The sequence below is a fragment of the Cnephaeus nilssonii genome (genome assembly GCF_951640355.1).
Source record: "Cnephaeus nilssonii genome assembly, chromosome: 9".
NCBI lineage: Eukaryota > Metazoa > Chordata > Mammalia > Chiroptera > Vespertilionidae > Cnephaeus > Cnephaeus nilssonii.
In genome coordinates, this window is record NC_137080.1 from 9,063,288 (window position 1) to 9,084,437 (window position 21,150).

At 44.6% G+C, this 21,150-nt stretch overlaps 1 protein-coding gene across 1 annotated transcript in view; it reads right to left on the bottom strand.

Annotated features, from left to right (window-relative positions):
• AKAP12 (A-kinase anchoring protein 12) overlaps positions 1–21,150 on the bottom strand; it is a 74,279-nt gene that overhangs the window by 21,584 nt on the left and 31,545 nt on the right. The window contains exon 2 of the mRNA XM_079781393.1: positions 9,764–9,878. Within this exon, the coding sequence (XP_079637519.1) occupies positions 9,764–9,878 (115 nt within the window). The remainder of the gene's footprint in view (positions 1–9,763; positions 9,879–21,150) is intronic.

Here is a 21,150-nt window from a genome sequence, read left to right on the forward strand (position 1 = left end):
CCACGTATGGCCAGAGCACACACTGGACCTACAAACAGAACCGAACATCCCTCCTCTTTCTGCTGACTTCTTTCCCAATGACAGTTTAACCTCCCTGACTCTTGGGAAGAAATGACCCAATGACAGAATTACCCAGACTTCTGCCGTGTCCAATCCAAAGCTGGTCCCTTTGTTTTCTCAGGAGCATAAACCCAAATCCTACAATACACACTCCCACCTCCCTCCCACTCACTGAGGTGCCCAGGCAGGAGTCCTCCCTTGGTGCAGCCACTACATAAAGGTCACAGGGTTGGACTACAGATGAGTTCTTAAGGAGCAAGGAATTACATTCCTGTTCATAGGTTTAATGAGTACAGCTGTCTTTTGCATTGTCTCTTAATTTGAGTTAGCATGTTCAAATCTATTATTTTTTCCCACCAACTTTTAAAGAGACGTTGCAGAGAAATAAACTTTAAAGAAATCCTCAGGGACATAAAAGATACTGGAGCCAAGAAAAAAATAGGATACTTCAAAAAAAAAGAAATTAAAAATATAGTAGCAAAAACAAACCATATATATATAAGCAAAATGAAATCTAGTCTTGAGGACATTCTCGCAAAACACAAAGCCAACTACAAAGAGATAAAAAGTAGAAAAAAGGTTTTTAATTAGGCCCCGTCTAGAAAGTCTAAAATCTGAATAATGGTAGTTCCAAAAGGAGAACGGAGAAAGGAAAAGAAGAAAATCACTTCCCTGGAGTGAAGCGCACGCGTTTGTGGATTGAAAGTGGTCATGGGAACCCAGCAGGCTGACTGATGGATTCACCCGGCGCTCGACATGAGAGGATCTTCAGGAGACTGAGGACGGAGGATGGGCAGGACCCTATGCGCTATCCCAGGGATTAAGAGGCAGAACAGCATCCGATTCCAACAGTAATACCCTGATCAAGACGACACTGACTGACTCCTGTGTTCGAATACCGAAAGCAAACGAACACAACTGGGGATGTTCAGGGCCAAGCATGAGGAAAGCGTTGCATTTTTGTAAAAAGTTCACTCGCTGGGTTTAGACAGTGAGCCACAGAGCCTGCGGGTAATCTCGGGGGCTCCGCGGGAGGCTGGCTGAGGAGCCAGCCTGGCTCTGTGACTCAGCCACTCCATTTACAAGGAACAATTACTTGGAAAGTGGGACTTCTCCTCCCCTCACTTCTAGCTACTGTATCAGGTAAGGATCAGGTAAGGCTCTGAGCTTGTGATCACGGTGAGTGAAGTACCGAAAGGGGAGCGATATTGCCAGCAGGAGAAATGCCTATCAGCATGCACCAATACTTCCTTCACGCTTTTTGGCTTTGGCTCATTTACCAACATCCTTGGCAAGAGATCTCTTTTATATATTCTCCATCAATGTACGTCCCGCCTCTGACCGATTCCTTCGGTACGTAGTAATACTGGGTGTGAAGCAGACTAAGTTGTTCTCAGTGCTTACAGAGTTTGAGAGACTGTTCTTAAAGAGCAGGAATGTTGACATTGAAACCCAGCTATGCTTGGCAAGCTTCCATCACACACATTCATATTTGAAATATATACATAAGCCCTGGCACTGTTCTTTTCATGTGGGGCAGCTTATTTTCTCCGGAGATGTTTTGCCTAGGGAAGAAAAGATGAAAGGGAAGACATGATAAATGTGTTCCAATATTTAGAGGGCTGCCGTGCGGAGAAAGGAGGGGATCTGTTCCAGGCCATTCCAGAAGGCAGCGCTGGGAGCAGAGCCGGGCAGTGGGGCGCTGGCTTCCTTTTATAGAGAAACCCCCCCGACCTTCCAGGGTTTCAGCAGAATGGCCTCCAACCTGGGGGCAGGAGCCTGGATAGACAGCCGCACGTCCCCTGCCACGAAGGCTTTCTGGTCCCAAACCTGACTTTTCGCTGGTGCCTCAGGAAGGCAGGTGCTCTGGGCTGCACTGTGTCCCCTCCAAAAAGAGAGACCTCAGAAACTAAACGTGATGACACCTTGATCTTGGACTTCCCGGCCTCCAGACTGAGAGAAAATAAATGCCTGGCCCTGGTCGGGATGGCTCATTCGGTTGGGCGTCATCCTGTGCACAGAAAGGTCGCTGGTTCAATTCCCGGTCAGGGCTCATGCCAGGTTTCGGGCTCAGTCTCTGGTAGGGTGTGTGCAGGAGGCAGCCAATCCATGTTTCCCTCTCACATTTCCCTCTCACATCACTGTTTCTCTCTCTCTTCCCCCCCCCTCCTCTCTCTAAAAATCAATAAAAATATTTTTTAAAATGTTAAAGAATAAATAATAGATACATAAATAAATTTCTGTTGCTTACACTACCCATTCTGTGGCATTTCATCAAGGCAGCCCCAGCAAAGGAACACAGCAGGAGAGCTGCCTTGTGTTTGGTGTCCGCCTACATACTGCAAGCCCACAGAAAGACACATTCCAGCAACCCGTTCGTCCACTAAGGAAATCCAGCACACACCACTTCTCACCAAAGGAAGTAACACATGCGCTGGAACACTGGAGGTAAGAGGTGGACATCGGCAGGGTCTGACGCTTTCACTACACAAGTAGTTGGGGAAAATTCAAAGTATGCTCTACTCAGGAATAAGACTCCACTGATAGCCCTAACCCAGTGGTCGGCAAACTGCGGCTCGCGAGCCACATGCGGCTCTTTGGCCCCTTGAGTGTGGCTCTTCCACAACATACCACGGCCTGGGCGAGACTATTTTGAAGAAGTGGCATTAGAAGAAGTTTAAGTTTAAAAAATTTGGCTCTCAAAAGAAATTTCAATCGTTGTACTGTTGATATTTGGCGCTGTTGACTAATGAGTTTGCCGACCACTGCCCTAACCGGTTTGGCTTAGTGGATAGAGTGTCAGCCTGCGGACTCAAGGGTCCCAGGTTCGATTTCAGTCAAGGGCATGTACCTTGGTTGCAGGCACATACCCAGTAGGGAGTGGGCAGGAGGCAGCTGATCGGTATTTCTCTCTCATCGATGTTTCTAACTCTCTATCCCTCTCTCTTCCTCTCTGTAAAAAAATCAATAAAATATATATTTTTTAAAAAAGACTCCACTGATACGCTAAAAAGTTGTAAAATTTAAGCCCAGAGAATGTATCTTCTGGAAGTTATCGAGCCATCCTTTCTTTTTTCTAATATATTTTATTGATTTTTTTACAGAGAGAAAGGGAGAGGGATAGAGAGTTAGAAACATCGATGAGAGAGAAACATTAATCAGCTGCCTCCTGCACACCCCCCACTGGGGATGTGCCTGCAACCAAGGCATATGCCCTTGACCGGAATCGAACCTGGGACCCTTCAGTCCACAGGCTGACACTCCATCCACTGAGCCAGACCAGTTAGGGCCCATCCTTTCATATAATACAGGGACGTTGAGCTCTAGAACATATCAGTGCAGAACCACTTAGGAGTGGCTACAGTAGGTGAAACGGGAGGAGTCAATCTCTGAGAACACACCTACAGAATGTTCATTAAATAAGCGAACTGGCTAAAATAATTTACTGTTTTCATTAGTGGCTCAGTCACAACTAGAGAGCCATTCATCGTGGGCCACCTCATTCTCTCAGGGGCAAGGGTCTGAATCTTGGTTTGTTATCTGGGCAAGCTCATAGGCTGTCTCATCAATGCTCTTCCTCAAGTGGACCAGAACATCAACGCTACGCACGAAGGACTGACGTAACCTCTAAACTATAGGCACGCATACGTCTCTGCAGTAATTAAAGATTGACTGGCAGCCTTTAGGGCAAGTAGGTATGGCATTTGTCAACATCTTTCACCCATCCTGGGCCATAACCAACCCCTATTACATGATTCCCATCTTCTCCCATATAGGGGGGGATACATGTTACCTGTAGGCACATTTATGAAGCTATTTACCTTTCTTTCATACCTAAATGATTACACAAGGGGACATTCTCCAGTAAGTTTTTCCCTCTTGAACTTTTTGTCACCAAATGAAAACTTCAAATCTAGGAGATGGCTTTTAAGATCAGACTAACAAGAAAAAGCATGAAAGTGTTCTTATAAAAAGGCATAAAGAAATTACCAAGTAGATTCCCACCTGCTCAAGGTCCCTTCAGTGTCGTCAGCGGCCAACCCATCATTTGGTTTCTAATGCCTGTATTACTACCAATTCTGATGTTATTCGATCATAGAATTTCAGATGGATGAAAATGCTCATGTCAAGATAGAAATTGATGCTCAGAGAGATAAAGGGATGTATTCAAATCAAGGTTACACAGTGGCATGAAGTGATTTATAAAAGGGAGGGAGGATGAATAAAGATCTTATTCCTTCTACCTTCCCCACCCCCATTTTTTTAAGCTAGAAGGAAAAATTAAGGCTCATTGCACTGTCAGGCTTGGATGCAGTTCAGAGGGAAAAAGTCTTCTCCATACAGCTTGGCTGTTAATTACTAACAAAACAAACAACAACAAAATCTGTGTTTCTTTAAAGATGAAAGCACTAGAATATTACACCCAAAATTTGTCAATGACATAAGTAATTTCAGAGAGGCGTGCTAGGAACATCGCTACAGAGCGGGGACTGGATGAAAACCGTTGCCAGAAACTGCACACTGTCGTACTTTTTGTCAAGTTCAAGGCCTATTTTGTGAGTGTTCTCCCTCGTTTTCAAAACATTACAAAACAGGATACAGCTTGAAAACTGTCATGCAATAATATTGTACTCGAAATACCAGAGTAGGGAAAACAAAAACCCCTCTCTCTGTCTATTGAGCGCTTACGTTAGATAGCATTTGAGGACTAAGAGTCCTCATTTAATCACGAGCAGGTCAGGGTCTGATTTCACGTTTCCAGGCAACACCTGGGCAACCCCTAGCAAGCACCTGCGAGAGCCCAGCGCGGGGACTGAAAAGCATCCAGCTGTATCAGAGCTGATGCCACCAGGAAGCCACGGATGATAAACTGCGTGTTAAACTATGCAGGAAATAAATGGGTATACAGCGAAAAACAGGTCCTCCTCTCCCATAGAAGTAACCATATAATATTGTTAACTCTAACTTCAAACCGTGTCTTCATTTACTCAAATATTTGCTGAAGCATTACTATGTGTCAGACACTGTTCTCGGCTCAGGGGATTCAGGATTGAACCATCTAAACCCCTCCTCGGTCCCAGCAGAGGTGGGGGGAAGACACAGGCATGTGGAATGCCAGATGTTGACAAGTGATGTGGAGAGAAATAATGAGGAATGTGGGCAACAGGCCTGTCTTCAGGAAAATACCAACAAGGTGCCAATTATGTCACAAATTGAAACAGAAAAGGGTTTGCATCAGAAAAACATTTCTTCCCAGTAGAGAAACAACCTCTCAGAGAAAAACAAGTATTTGGGGGGAAGGGGGGTCATCTTTGAACAGAGACCTGGAGCAGCCCTCAGGGTACTCACTACCCAGCAAGTTCTTCCATGATCAAAAGCAAAGGAAAACTGCTTGGCATTCCAGAATGGATTTTCTGTAAGGTAACAAGATCCGCAGGGAGGGCTGCGATGGCGTGGCCGTGACCCTCTGGCCTGTCCGTATCCCTCAGGCACCGCGCTCCAGGAGCCGGCAGGTTCAAACAGCAAATACAGTAAGAGCCAAGACGGTGCTGAGAAGCACCATCTGAAAAATGAAATTCTCCACAGTTTCCAAGTTAAGCGTCTAGATAACTGACCAATGGCTCCTTCGTTCCTGTGTCTGTGGGAAATATCCAGACACAGAAAAGTGGAATCCTGTGACAGGTAAGAAATCCACCCTCAGGAAAGCTGCGTTAAGCTTTTGGGGTCTTTTTGGTCTTTATTTTTCTTTTTTAAAAATTATAGTTTTATTGATTTCAGAGAGGAAGGGAGAGGGAGAGAGAGAGAGAGAGAGAGAGAGACATCAATGATGAGAGAGGACCACTGATCAGCTGCCCCCTGCACACCTCCTACTAGGGATCAAGCCCACAACCAGGCATGTGCTCTGAGACCAGGAATCGAACCGTGACCTCCTGATTCATACTCAACCACTGAGCCACACTGGCCAGGCTGGTCTTTATTTTTCTTGGGGTGAGTATTGCCCCTGGGGTCAGAGCAGCTGTACAATACTGGTCCCCATGCCCATTGCCCGAGCAACCGGGTCACCGTTCTCGGAAGAGGCAGCACAGCCTGGTCTCTGGGTAGCGGGCTGATACTCTGAAAGCAGCGGCCCGCAGTGGCCAATGCTAGCGCACCGCATCCAACTGCTGGTGCAAACGTCCCCACTCTGGCTGTGCAAATAGTGTGAGCAAAGCACGTGTGAGCAAAAATGTCAAAGCCAAGAGAAGACCACCACTGTTTGTTTGCTCACACAAACACATGTGACCTGTGAAAGGTGGAGAGGAAACATGGCTCTCACATGCTTTACAATGTTGGCTGTGTCTACTCTGCAGAAAGGCAAAAAAGAAAAAAAAAAAGATGCCTTGTCAATGATAAATTCAAACGTATTAAAACGCGAGACTATCACTTGCTTGCTGGTATACAGCAATGAGTTCTCTAGGTCCTTTAACAACCAAATATGTTTTTGCCAGAACAAAGGAGGGTCTTTACATGTTTTAATGTCATAGTGTTGAATTTTCCCATTTGTTTGGGGGGAAAAATAATCTGCCCCCAACAGATACTTAAGATTGAGTTTTGCTTTTTTTTTTTTAATCCTAAAGTTCTAATTTGCAAAACTTTTAAATCTAAAATTGGACCCAGACCAAGGTATAACGTTTTAAAAATCTTTTTTAAAAATATATTTTATTGATTTTTTTACAGAGAGGAAGGGAGAGGGATAGAGAGCTAGAAACATCGATGAGAGAGAAACATCCATCAGCTGCCCCCTGCACACCCCCCACTGGGGATGTGCCCGCAGCCAAGATACATGCCCCTGACCGGAATTGAACCTGGGACCCTTCAGTCCGCAGGCTGACGCTCTATCCACTGAGCCAAACCAGTTTCGGCTTAAAAATCTTTTTTTTTTGTTCCGGCATTTAATTCATGGAAAACCATATAAGCCACAGATACAGAACAAATAACAATTTGGGTTGAGTCGTGTCTTTTTTTTTTTAAATCTTTTTGGCAGAAGCAGATTTTCCACAAAACTAATAGCACTTATGCAGCCCCTGAGAATGCTGGGAGTGGCATGTTGTAATAGAACTTTCTAGTTGGCGAAGGGCTCCAATTCCATATCAGCAGTTTGATAAAGTATAATCACCTAAAAAGAATTCAGAAGGATTAAACCTCCAAGGCTAAAGTAATTTGTTGTGAATTATTTTTCTTTCTTTTTTATTGATTTGAGAGAGAGAGAAACATTGATTTGTTGTTCCACTTATTAATTGGTTGATTCCTGTATGTCCTGACTGGGGATTGAATCCGCAACCCTGGCGTATCGGGATGACACTCCAACTAATGAGCTACCTGGCTAGGGCTTCTTTGTGGTTTTTTTTTGTTTTTGTTTTTTTTTTAGTATTTTGTGTGTGTGTGTGTGTTTTCATTTTAATAAATATTTCTACTTGTGTACTCTCTAAAAGATGATCCCCGAAATTAAATGGTCTTGAAACCCCCTCCAAAACATATATACCGGACTCTGCTGCACAATTTAGAAAACATTTAGTAGGCACGTCCCTTTTTCTATCATTTAAAGAACATTTACAAGAAAGTAGGATCCCATTTCCTTTATAGGAAGAGGACTGGTTCTGAATTACCAGTATTTCTGGTCTCAGATAGGGAGCAAGTCCAAGTGCAAAAGCACATTCACTTCTGGCTTTGCTAAATATTGTCACTTTAGATGAAAAACCCTCCAGCAGGAACCCCCGGGTTTCTAGTTTTCTCCCAACATTTGATCACCCAGGGCAGGACCAAATCCCACGGTGGGCCACGCCTCCCAGGGACCAGGATGGGTCAGATCTGTTCTTCCTGAAGTTGACTGGTCGAAACCAAGGTCCCAGAATCTTCCATTAAGAATTCCAAACCAAATGATGCCTTTGTTTACATGTAGAATGGATTTCTGGAAACAACTGTGAAATCTAACCATAGGCTATCACTGATGTCAAGAGAAAAAGCACAAAAAATATTGTTTAACAATTTAACATCAGGACTCCGCATTTAGCTGTTTTCTCTTCCCTGAAGCCCCCAGCACACTGGCTTGGCCATGGAAGACTCCAAATCTTTTGTGGCTGATTTGGACAAAGTGTGATTTGGACAAAGTGTGAGACTTTGGAGTTTGGGTTGGGCCCTTCCAATTATTTTGGAGGAAGTGATTTGAAACTCTATACTAGGTTATGCAAGCCCTCCTCCTGTGAGACTGTACCTATTCTAACTTTACATTGTGCCTAAGGTGCCATAGGAGGATCAGCACTGAAGGGCTTCAAAGCAAGTCTCCCAATATGCCACTTTGGCAGGAGGACTATTTTGAGCTAAAGGCAATCAAAACCCAGCGCATTCAGGAAAAACGCTTCACCTCCACGCTCAACTGCCTACATGTACATGGGAAAGGGGTTTCTGTACCAGTAAGAGAGCTATTACCAGAAGTCCCGTTTTACCTAAGCAACCTTTGTTTTCCAAGCATCCCCTCGGCCTTCCTGAGAATGGCCTTCCTCCCCTTTACATCTCCAGACTCTACCCCTTTCCTAGCTCAAGAGGTTCTAGAAGATTCCATCACCTGGCTGCCTTTTGTGTCTCATATACACAACAGTCTCATACACCCTCGAGCCCCACACCCCTTGTAATGTCCGTAATTAAATTTATCTTTCTCCTGTTAATGTGTCATGTCACATTGCCTGACCAGCCAGATGATCTGGAAGGGAAGGAAGGACACGTTTCCCACCCCTACAGCTTGAAGCAGTTTTATGGGGCCATCAAACAAAACCGGGTCCCATGTGTTGGGAAGAATCTCATGCAACCCAGGCAACGGCCAGTCTCCTATCACAGGACTTTCCCATTCGCTTGTCTCGTTCACATCACACACCAGGGTCTGTTTACTGCATGCCAAATCATCCATGTACATACCTTCGACAGTGGCTGTTAAAGTATTCCGTCACTGATGATGAAAGAGAATGATGAAAACAGAACTCAAGGACAGAGCAAGGTTCTTCAACATGTGGCCCTTCACATGTGGGCCTTCAAGGGGCTTGATCCTGACACTAAGGTGTGGTTCTCGCCACTCCGCACGGGCTGAAATCAAACCCCTGGCACTGTGGTGGGGAGGCTCGCTTTCCAGTAACCACCCCTCCAGGATCTCAAGGCTCGGGGGCTACATGCATGCAACATCTCACGGTTTAGGCAAAGAGAGGCGCCCGGCGGGAAACGCACACGACTGACACGTCTGTGCACCCCTGTAGCGGGCTCTCTCCAGAGTGAGAGATACTGACTCTTAAAGCAACAGGACTCCAGCGTTTCCGAGGGTTCACATTAGACGCCAGACAAGTAACTGGGACGAGGCAACAGTGGGAACACAAAACAAAAAACATTATGTTCCAGGTAAGGACGTCTAAGAAAGAGGAAACGTGACTTCACTTCCTGTACCCAAGAATTGGTATATAACTTCCTAACCTACGTGTAGGGCCTACCCAAATGGTCAGATAAATATTTCCTTTTGTAACCAATTCACTGCTTGTCTGTCAACACCACCCACCCCCAGGGAGGGTTACGGTATCTACACATCCTGCCCAGACCCGTGTTTATTCCTCCCGTGGGTTCACTGCAGGTGTGGTTTGCCCTCCAGCCCCTGTGGTTCTGCTCAGAGCCTGGAAGGGTGACTTACCCTCTGGGGCAATGACTTCTTCCTCCTGGCCGTTCAGGGCTCCCTCCTGGGGGGCGAGCGCTTCTTGCTCAGCTAAGCCGTTGAGGGTGGACAGCTGACCATTCTTCTGCAGGAGCTATGGGAAGACAAAACTTAATTTCAGTCTTCACAGCCAAGCTAGAAACCCTGTCACTTCAAGAAAAAGAAATCATTTCGAGGAGAAATACAGAGAAAGGAGGGTCGGTGACAATGAAGATTTAAGCCTTTTTTATTCGTCTGAATGATCCAGCTACCTTACAAAAGCAGATAAGTGTACACACAATTCATTCATTCATTCATTCATTCACTCATTCATTCATCTGAACACCATGCATGATTTAAACACCCACCATTCCAGGCTTATCTGAGATATAACAAACAATAAATACGTCAGGTGTGTCCCCACCATTTTGAGCTTATAAACTACCATGGAAGGCGAATTTTTAAAAAAGTCTTTAATGTTTCCTTGTGATTAGAAGTTATGCATATTTGACTAGAATATGCATACGTGACAATGTGTCCTTCTCAAGGTAGAGGGCAGACAGTTAAAAAAAATAATTACTAACTCGCAGCTATGGAACCTGTCATGAAGGAGAAACCCATAGAACCAAGGACAGTAACTGAGGGCCCTGACCGAGGCTGGGGTGTCAGGAGGGCTTCTCGGAGGAAGCAGAGGTAAAACTGAGGTCTAAGTTCCCAGGCAAGGGGATTCTGAGAAGGGGGGAGTGGGTGCAGAGAAGGGGGGCAAGTTGAAAGACTCCATGGTTCCAAGGCCAGTCTATCCAGAGTGAACAAAAAAGAGGTATGTAACCCGTTTTTATGAGTTATTGTTTTTCCATAAAAATATTACTGAAATGGTCATTTGCAATCTTCCCTATTGGATAGCTAGTGCAATTGAGGTCATCCGTTGCAAAAACAATAGACATACAGACATGCCCTCAGACCATTTTTTAAATCCTGAGACTATAGGTAAAAAAATGTTAAGCCAAATAAAAATAGCACAATAAACCATAGCGAGTTTGGCTCAGTGGATAGAGTGTCGGCCGGCAGACTGAAGGGTCCCGGGTTCGATTCTGGTTGTGGGTTCGATCCCCCGTAGGGGGCATGCAGTGATTCTCTCTCATCGTTGAAGTTTCTATCTCTCTCTCCCTCTCCCTTCCTCTCTGAAAGCAATAAAAATATATTTTAAAAATAAATAAATAACAAAAATAGCACAATAACCTATAGGAACCTAAAGATTTCAACAATGCTTTAGAGCTCATGGACTTTGCTCATTTGTCTTAAAGCCAGCGCAGCAGGTGGCACGGTTTCCATTTCCCAGGTGAGGACAGTGGTTGCAGGCTGGCCGGACAAGCTCAGGAAGGGAGGCGGCCGTGGCCTGGAGGCCAGGCCTCACCACCGACCGCGTCCAGGGTTTTCCGACAACACGACGAATTGTTGCAGGACCTGTTACTACACACAGTGATACAACGCCTCAAAGAGCACTCCGCAGTATCCAGACCTGGACCCCAAAGAAATCTCAAAGCTTAGCACTCCGTTTGGCATCACTCCATGCTGCCGACAGGCCCAGGGAGCAGGCTGGCCAAATCAGTGACTCCCATCACAGCCTTAAAGGGACAGCGGGTTCAAGGCGGTCCATCCAGAAGGCGTGAACTGTGCTGCATTCATGTCGCCTGGCTGTTCTCTGCTCCCGGAGAAGCTGCCATTCCAGTGCACGACCGCCTCCTGACCTAGTGCCGCTGCACTTCACCGCGTGCTCTGCCCATGGAGAGGCTGGCTTCCACAGGCCCAGGCTGAGTCCATTTATCAGTCAGAACACTCAGGTTACATTTCCACTTAAGTTCTTCTCTTACCGAAATGTGAAAGATGGGACTTTTAATGAAACCCAATGACAAAGGCAAAGGTGGGGGAGGGAGGTCTCCACCACGCTCATCAGCAAAAATGTCAGTGATGACGAGTATTTTAGCTTAATCCCACTAGTGATGTGCACAGCTTAGACTTACATTTGATTAACAACAGGAAGAAGCGCCAAGCGGGGAAAGCAAGGAACATATTATCTTAGGCTACACGGCAACGCCATGAATCCTGGACCTGAAAAATGCTGACATATACACCACAACATGGCAAACTCAACAGGGAACGTGAGAAAGCTGTTCTAACACATTCATTTCAATGCAGTAAATGTTGGTCAACTGAGCGCCTGGTTTAGGAACCAGAACGCTGAAGTTTTATAGAGTTTAGAGTTCTACGGAGTTTCGATAATTCTTGAAAGATTTCTAATAATGCTTTGTGAATTATCAAATCCAAACTACCTTCAGCAGGAGTCAAATTTAGTATATTTTAATGTGAAGGATCTTATACGACACAGGCACAAACCTTCGTCCACATTTAGAAATGTTATATGTATATTTGGGTGAATGGGTGGAAAGGGTGAAGGGATTAAGAAGTACAAATTGGTTGTAATAGAATAGACATGGGGATGTACAGCATAAGGAATATACTAGTAGTCAGTAATCCTATATAGTAAAAGACCAATATGCAAATTGACCGAACGGTGGAACGACCAGTCGCTATGACGTGCACTGACCACCAGGGGCAGACGCTCAACGCAGGAGCTGCCCCCTGGTGGTCAGTGTGCTCCCACAGGGGGAGCGCCGCTCAGCCAGAAGCTGGGCTCACGGCTGGCAAGCGCAGCGGCAGCACTAAGGAGCAGCAAACCCACTTGTAAGGAGCAGTGAGCAGACGGGCGGTAAGGAGCAAGAGGTCCCGGACTGCCAGAGGGCGCAAGCCGGGCTGAGGGACCCCTCCCCCCCAAGTGCACGACTTTTGTGCACCAGGCCCCTAATATTCTAATAACTAATTATGGTGCCAGGTGGGTACAAGATTTATCAGGATGATCACTTAGTAAGTTACATAATGTCTAATCATGTGGGGAGGGGTACACCTGAAACCAAAATAATAACATATATATATATCAATTGTAATTGAAAATAAAAAATGATTTTAAAAAAAGAAATGTTATATGTATATGATGAAGTATATTAGACGATGTAAATAAAGTGAGTCTTAAAAACTGAGATCACCCGCCAGCCGACTTTATCTGTGAAATGTGGTAGATGAATGTTAGATTAGTCATTCCCAGAGGCCACAGGCAACTGTCTCTACTTCAGGAAGGCACCTGATGAATTGACTTTGGTGACAGGCTATTTATGACGGTGACATTGTTAAAATTGAGTTTAGAGCCTGTTTTAGTATATTCATAGCTTGGATCCAGCAAGTGCACCCAAGCTGTGACCCCTGGGTAATGTCTCGAGGGAGCAGTCCGAGTCCATGACACACTGACGCTCCACACAAAAATGGGACTCCGTTCCTCGCCACACTCAGACATTTTCACGCTCTGTGCTCCACTTAGAGATGCTTCTTACAAAACCTCCCGTGTTCTTGAGGATGGGTAATTAACTTTTCCTTGCCAAAAAAAAGGGGGTCTTATTTGCCTTTCTTCCCATCCCAAACCATCTAAATAATTCATACTGTTGCTAAGGGTTCAGGTGCCTCTAAGAGTTATCAGTACATTAAGGTCACCCCAAATCATAAGAAACCCATCCCATGCTCCTTAACATTTAAGTCCTTTCTGTCTATATATGCGTATGGGCATTCATTTTTTTAAAAAGGGAGAATACATGCTTTTTATAACCTAATTGTTTCAGATATTATGGATGTATTTCCTTATCAATAATCAATAAACACGTAACCGCTCGTCCTCGGTCATTCTCTCAAAAGTTATGTCTTTTGAGATGGGAACCAGACTTGAAAGGCAGGCTCCTTGCATTTAAACATAGTAAGCGCCAGAGAACCTATTTTCCCACTGGCTTTGTGCTTCAAAAAGGGTAAACGCCTCCTTTGAGCAAATCAAAACCCTCAATGTTTTCAAGCTTATATCCTCTGAGAAGGTCAGCCAGAGTTCATTCCCGTAAAGTATTACCACATTACGACTAAACAAACGTTGAAAAAAAGATCACCAATGCTTCCAGCAGCAGTATTTTCCTCTCGTTCCTGTAAGAACAACGGACAATCTCCAAAATGGTAGCCAAGGCATTGCAGAAAAATGACCAGATCTTGCTCCCCTTCCTTCTCCACACGAGTAAGCCGTGGGAGTATTAAGCTCTTTAATGAATGGACAAAACAGATGCGCTCTTGACAGCTGTCAGGATGTTGGGGAAGAGGAGGTGGGCCTGCTAAGGTCACTGTGTTCACCACCGAAGTGATGCTCCCGGCTGTTCATTCTCACCGGATGACGCACCTGGGTGGGAGGGGCCCCGGGTCCCACACTCCAGGTGGTAGATGGGGCTGTGAGCCTGCAGGGCACCCCGACTCCAGCGGCAAGCCCCACGAAGCAGAACTGTTAAGTGGGTGTAGGCAGGAAGGAACCAGAACCTCGTGAACATAACAAGGAAACACACACAATTAGAATAAAAAAGATTACCTGGAAGGAATTTTAAATCCATGACAAAATTTTGTGAAGAAAACTCTTCACTGTGTTTCCTTCGTTCTAATAGAAACTGTTTTGAAAGTAAAACTTTCAAAACAGTCAAAGAGAAGAAAATCTAAATCAGAGTATAGGTCAGTAAATGTCTTTGGAGAATAAGTTCAAGTGTGCACACCCATTGGCTCCACCCATTCTAACAGATATGGATCTGTGTACACACAATAATTGATCACAGCAACAACCTTACACATCTATCAGTAGAGGGAAGAATGAAATTATGAGATATCCATATAATAGAAAGCAATGAAAGGAATGAGGTAAATCTATCGACACAATGATGGGGTAGATGTCCCCAATTAAAGTGGAAAAAAGCAAGTTGCTGAGATGGTTTGTTTCCTTTATAATTTCTTTAGAATAAAACAAAAATAACTAGCAGGACTAACAGGAAGGGAGGTGGGGGGAGAGTGCTTGCTCCTATGTTTGTAGAAGCATTAAAAAAAAGTCAGGAATGAGCCCTGGCCAGTTTGGCTCAGTGGACAGAGTGTCGGCCCGAAGGTTTGATTCAAGTCAAGGAAGGGCACATACCTTGGTTGCAGGCTCCTCCCCAGTCCGGTCCCTGCTTGGGTGCATGCAGGAGGCAACCAATCGATATGTTTCTCTCACATCAATAATTCTCTCTGTCTTTCCCTCTCCCTTCCACTCTCTCTAAAAATCAATGGAAAAATATCCTCAGGTGAAGATTAAAAAAAAAAAAGTCAGGAATCATGTCTCAAATCTGTAACAATGGCTATGTCTGTGGAATTGTTTGGTTTTATTCTTTGGAGAGGGATTGAGGAGGAGTCGTGCTGTATTTTTTATTCACTTTATCGTTATAAAGGCGAAACACACATTGGGCCCTAAAGTCCATTGACTGTTACTCTATAAGCATGTCCAACGTATATTTAAATTCCTAGAAACCGGCAGGAACCGAAGTGGAGGCTAAATGTGGGGACAGATTCCTCCATCAGTAATCCATAGAGTAAGAATTCTAGCCCTAATGTTTGTGAGCAATCGGGGCTGGACTCTTTAATCCCTCTCTGCCTCTCCCCCCCCCCCCCCCCCCCGGCGGTGCTTTCCACCAAGCCAGCTCGCAGACGCCGTGTCTCAGGATGAAAGCATCTACACGGGCGAACCCCCTCCCAGACGCAGAAAGAAAACCACATAGCAACATCCGTGTTCAAATGCTTTTAAAGGTTTTCTTTAAGATGCTGTAACGTTATTGGAAATCCTGTGATGTGTGACATAATAATGTGGGTATATTGTTTTACGCTTAGAGGTGTATATAAAGCTGGATCTACAGATGACATATCCTGTATGCTGTAAAATGCTCAAGTAAAATATAAAAATTAAAATGAGACAAAGTAAGCTTGGTACAGTGTTGATGACAGCGGAAGCTGGGGGATGGGTACACGGGTGTTGGTTATAGTATCCTCTACTCTTGAGGATGGTTTGAAAATTTCCAGAAGTAAAAGAAAAAGCACGTTTTCTTTAGAGGAGCTTCCCGCCGTTTAACCTTGGGGTGCAGTCAGTAAAATATGTCAAGTCAAGAAAGCTTCAAAAACAGTCAACAGGATTTTTAATGGCTTTGTGTCTTAAATAGTAAAATGTTTCATCCCTTCATAATGATCGAATTTCTCATTAACTCGAGATCTATAGAAAGTGGTGCTATGGCAATCCTTATATAGAAGGAAGACATAATTTATATTCCATGAATTTCAATAAGATTTAAGGCAACCCACAAAAGAAAAATATGAGATCTTTTAACTTGCAAGGCTTTTCAGAGAGACGGAATATGAACTGCGTATCGAGTTTCCGAGGAACTGTGAGCACGTTGAGCGGAGAGCTCTTAGACCCCCTGAAGCTGGGAGGAGAGTGGCCCCCAGCCCCCACCCCGGTCGGGAGTGATGCTAGTGACCTGTAAACAGAAGAAAACCTTGTCTCTGAGAAGCTGACCTCTCTGCTCCCCCTTTTCCTGCTAGAAGCGATGACAGACCCTCCTGCAATGTGACAGCTTTCCCCCTTCAACGCTTCACACCCCGAAGCCTCTGATCTTTAAATAAAACCTCTGCTTGCTGCTTCTTTCCACTCAGATATTCCACAAATCAGAACCAGCGAACAAACGTAATCTGACTGGTGACACTGCTTCTAACAGGATGGCGATAGTTTCACGGACCCAGAAACGGGGGGGGAGGGGGCGGGGGGGGGCATCTCATCACCATCATCCAGTGTCAGGGTGGCTGCCAGCCCCGTACAATGAAAACATAGAATCCAGCCAGGCCGGTGTGGCTCGACGGTTGAGCATCGAACTAAGAACCAGGAGGTTGAGGTTCGATTCCTGGTCAGGGAACATGCCTGGGGTTCCCGGCTCGATCCCCCATGGGGGGCTTGCAGGAGATCAGCTTGCAGCTGATGAATGGTTCTCTCCATCATTGATGTTTCTATCTCTCTCTCCCTCTCCCTTCCTCTCTGAAATCAATAAAGCTATATTTTTTAAAAAGAAGAAGAAAGAAAGAAAATGCAGGGTCCGGGTGTCTGGACTCTCCGTACGCCAGCATTTTATCTTGCAGGTCTTCATTTCTTAGATCTGACTTGGAGTCCACGGTGTTGTTCAACTAGACCACATCCCCCTACCAACCGCCAGAAGTAAAAAATACTCACCAAGGAGCAACAGTTAACCAAGTTCCTACTTGATTGGCTTAGACTGCTTTCGTTGCGCTCCATGGATTTCATTAAATCCTAGTGGAAAACATTCTAATGTTGAGAATGCAAAGATTAATCTTACTTTGCCTTTGAAACTGCAATGCTCACTATATAAGGGAAGTTTCTGGAATAGTATCTGCACAGCACATGAGCCTGTGGGTGCGTAAATGCCACTTGGTGAAGGGTATATACACCACACAGACAGTCTCGGGTCACTGCCTACAAATCCCTGGTTGCTCGTAGTGTTCAGTAGAATTGGTGAAAATTACTTACAGTAGTTAAGTAGCTGCCTTACTTAACTCAGACTTATTCCTCCAGACAGACGTGAGAGAAAGAATGAAAGCTAAGAGAGCCACTGAAAACCACTATTTGCTTTTAGGGTGCAAAATTAATTTTCAATTTAATTGAACAAAGGACACTGCCTACTTCAGGCGAACTCATTTTCATTTTATTAAGAATGTTGTGGGGGCAGACGGTTTGGCTCAGCGGATAGAGCGTCGGCCTGTGGACCAAAGGGTCCCGGGTTCGATTCCGGTCAAGGGCACATACCTTGGTTGCAGGCTCCTCCCCAGCCTGGGCCCTGGTCAGGGCTCGTACAGGAGGCAACCAGTCGATGTGTTTCTCTCACATCGATGTTTCTATCTTTCCCTCTCTCTTCCACTCTCTCTAAAAATCAATGGAAAAATATCCTCGGATGAGGATTAACAACAACAACAAAAGAATGTTGGGGGGGAGGGGCAGGTAGAGGGTGGAGGTGGCAGAGGGTATATGAGGGGAAAAGGGGGCAAGAATTTAAAAAAAAGAAATAAAACAATTCATTGGCCTGTAAAAACAACAACAAGGAAGATAGAAGGAAATGCATAATGCTAAATATCAATGTCAGGATTCAGGTTTAAAACTTAGAAAATTCTTTGACATCTTCAGCAGAGATTAAATCAACATGGATAAAAGAAAAATGCTGTAGGATGAGGTAAAAAGAAAGATGGACAGAAACAGATGGATAAGAAAGAAAGGGAAAAAAAAGAACGTTGTCTACAAATTAGGTCTCTAAATTTCAAAGATCAGCTTTTTTCCAAAGTAGTAGCCAAGCATAATGGTAATATACCAGGTATACCAATGCCATTATACTAGGTATTATCTCAGAAGTGCTCTGTGCTCAAATTGGCTTGGGCACTCTGATCGAGAAAAGATAAGCAGGTTAATTTGACTTTGGAAACTCTTTAATATGCTGCTTTTTTTTTTCTAAAATGACTTGCAGAACCCTTTGTGAGCCACAGCTATTAACATCCCTCCTAACTAAAGACACCAGGGTAAATACAGTATGTTTTAACACACAACATTTCAGTCAAATATTGCCCTACTCTGAAAAGTTATAGTTGTTTTAAAAAGTATTAAAACTCCTGGATTCTCTGGGAAAGTATGCAAAAGAAAACAAAGAGCTCTAAATCTGGGGAGGTGAGAGAGCAACCGTGCTGATTTCAGGCAAAGGGAATTTATAAGATCTCTGCTTGAGATCAGGGAAATAGAAAGCACCACCTACCGCCGACAGCAATTCACTGTGTGAAGATGGTCTACCAGAAGTCCGGTATGTGAAATGCCTACCTGGGAATGTTTGGAGCCCCCGCAACACGGAGGTCTGTGTTGTGCTTAGGACAGAGAGATGCGCCATAAATACAACGGAAGAAACCTGTGCATCCTAGGCCAGGCCTCTGACACTACCCGCATCCCCCTCTCGGTGGACACTGCACATAGGGATTGCAGGACATGAGGCATCCTTGTTCCCCACCCCAAATGTGCCACCTAACACTCCCGGTTAAGAATCACTCCTCACCTTCAGAGAATCAAAAAAAGCGCTCTAAAGGTTGAACTGAACTTGAAGGACTATATTCTTTTTCTCCCCCAACTTGCTTTAAACCAAGAAAATGCATTCCTAGCTCTAGCCGGTTTGGCTCAGTGGATAGAGCATCGGCCCATGGACTGAAGGGTCCCAGGTTCGATTTTGGTCAAGGGCACGTATGTTGGGTTGCAGGTTCCCTGGTCCTGGTCAGGTTGAGTGCAGGAGGCAACCAATCGATGTGTCTCTCTCACACCGATGTTTCTCTCTGTCTCTCCCTCTTCCTTCCACTCTCTCTAAAAATCAATGGAAAAATATCCTCGGGTGAGGATTAATAAGAAAGAATAGAAGGAAAGAAGGAAGGGAGGGAAGAGGGAGGGAGGGAGGAAGTGGGGGAGGGAGGGAAGAAAGAAAGAAAAAGGAAGGAAGGAAGGAAGGAAGGAAGGAAGGAAGGAAGGAAGGAAGGAAGGAAGGAAGGAAGGAAGGAAGGAAGGAAGGAAGAAAGAAAGAAAGAAAGAAAGAAAGAAAGAAAGAAAGAAAGAAAGAAAGAAAGAAAGAAGGAAAGAAAGAAAGAAAGAAAGAAAGAGAAAGAAAGATGCATTCCTAGTTACAGTACGTTGCATTGGATCAATGACATAAACCAGTGGTCGGCAAACTCATTAGTCAACAGAGCCAAATATCAACAATACAACGATTGAAATTTCTTTTGAGAGCCAAATTTTTTAAACTTAAACTTCTTCTAACGCCACTTCTTCAAAACAGGCTCGCTCAGGCCGTGGTATTTTGTGGAAGAGCCACATTCAAGGGGCCAAAGAGCCGCATGTGGCTTGCGAGTGGAGGTTTGCCGACCACTGACATAAACCATCTAACATAGAGCCAGTGAACCATGGTTCAGATGGTTTTTGTGCTAAGGACAGGGAACAAGTCCCACTCTCACTTTACTTCCACTTTTCCTAAACTTCAAAACAATGCTAACGTTCCATGTTTAACAGAAAAGTAAGCACCTAATACCTATTGGTTAGGTATTTGACACTGGGCCCCAGTGGGTGGAGCCTACATCCTATCAAGATCATGTCCACCGATCTCGTCAAGTTAGACACCTAAAGCTTATATTGCAGTGTTGTGATATATAGCGTGAATGTCTAAGACAAGCTATTCCCCCCCCTTAAGTCGTACCTACAAGATGTACAGGGCAAAGCAATGGCCGCCACAGACCCCAAATGCAAAATATTCCTGGGAAGACAACAATGAAAACGAGTTGCCTAAAAGCACAAGTTTGTGTCCTGAGACATTTCTGACAATTCTCACACCTCGTTCCTTTGGAGCCCCTGTACCAGCAAGTCCACAGTCTCATTTGTGGTAGGTGTAGAGGTCAAGATCCCAATTCCCACTCAATCCCTACATACCTCGTCACCTCCGAGTCGCTACTCTCTTCTCTCAAAGGGATCTGCATTTGGTGTGAAATACATCACGTCCTTGCTGAGGAATTTAATAATATAAAATGGTATGAAACCACTGCATGCCACAGAAAGCCTGAATAGTTTCTTGGCCTGGCAGATAAATAGTTTTGACAAAATTGGGAAACCAGCGTCATCTCAAGTAAACTTTAGATTTTTAAGGCGCAAAAAATTTTAGATGCTAGTATTATTTCTTCTAATCAAAGACGTGTCCCCAAGACACGATATGAGAAACCTCACCACGGAGGGAGTCAGAAAGGAGATATGTACAGCGCCCGAACTTGGCACCACGAACTCCAATATCCCAAACAAGGTGCCCGTCTGGGCTGGAGTGAGGAACTGGGGGCAGAGGCCCATCACTTATTTAGAGGAGAGAAGGGAGACCCAGGAAAGAGGGAGGGTCTTTTAATAAGAAGCTCTTCTCCCATCCTGACAAGTGTGTTTATTTGCTCATCTGTTTGTTAGTTGGCTGGTTGGCTGGTTGGTTAGCATTTGTTTGTTAGTTGGGTGGTTAGCATTTATTTGTTAGTTGGGTTGTTGGTTAGCATTTGTTTGTTAGTTGGGTGGTTGGTTGGTTGGTTGGTTAGCATTTATTTGTTAGTTGGGTTGTTGGTTAGCATTTGTTTGTTAGTTGGGTTGTTGGTTAGCATTTGTTTGTTAGTTGGGTTGTTGGTTAGCATTTGTTTGTTAGTTGGGTGGTTGGTTGGTTGGTTGGTTAGCATTTATTTGTTAGTTGGGTTGTTGGTTAGCATTTGTTTGTTAGTTGGGTTGTTGGTTAGCATTTGTTTGTTAGTTGGGTGGTTGGTTGGTTGGTTGGTTAGCATTTATTTGTTAGTTGGGTTGTTGGTTAGCA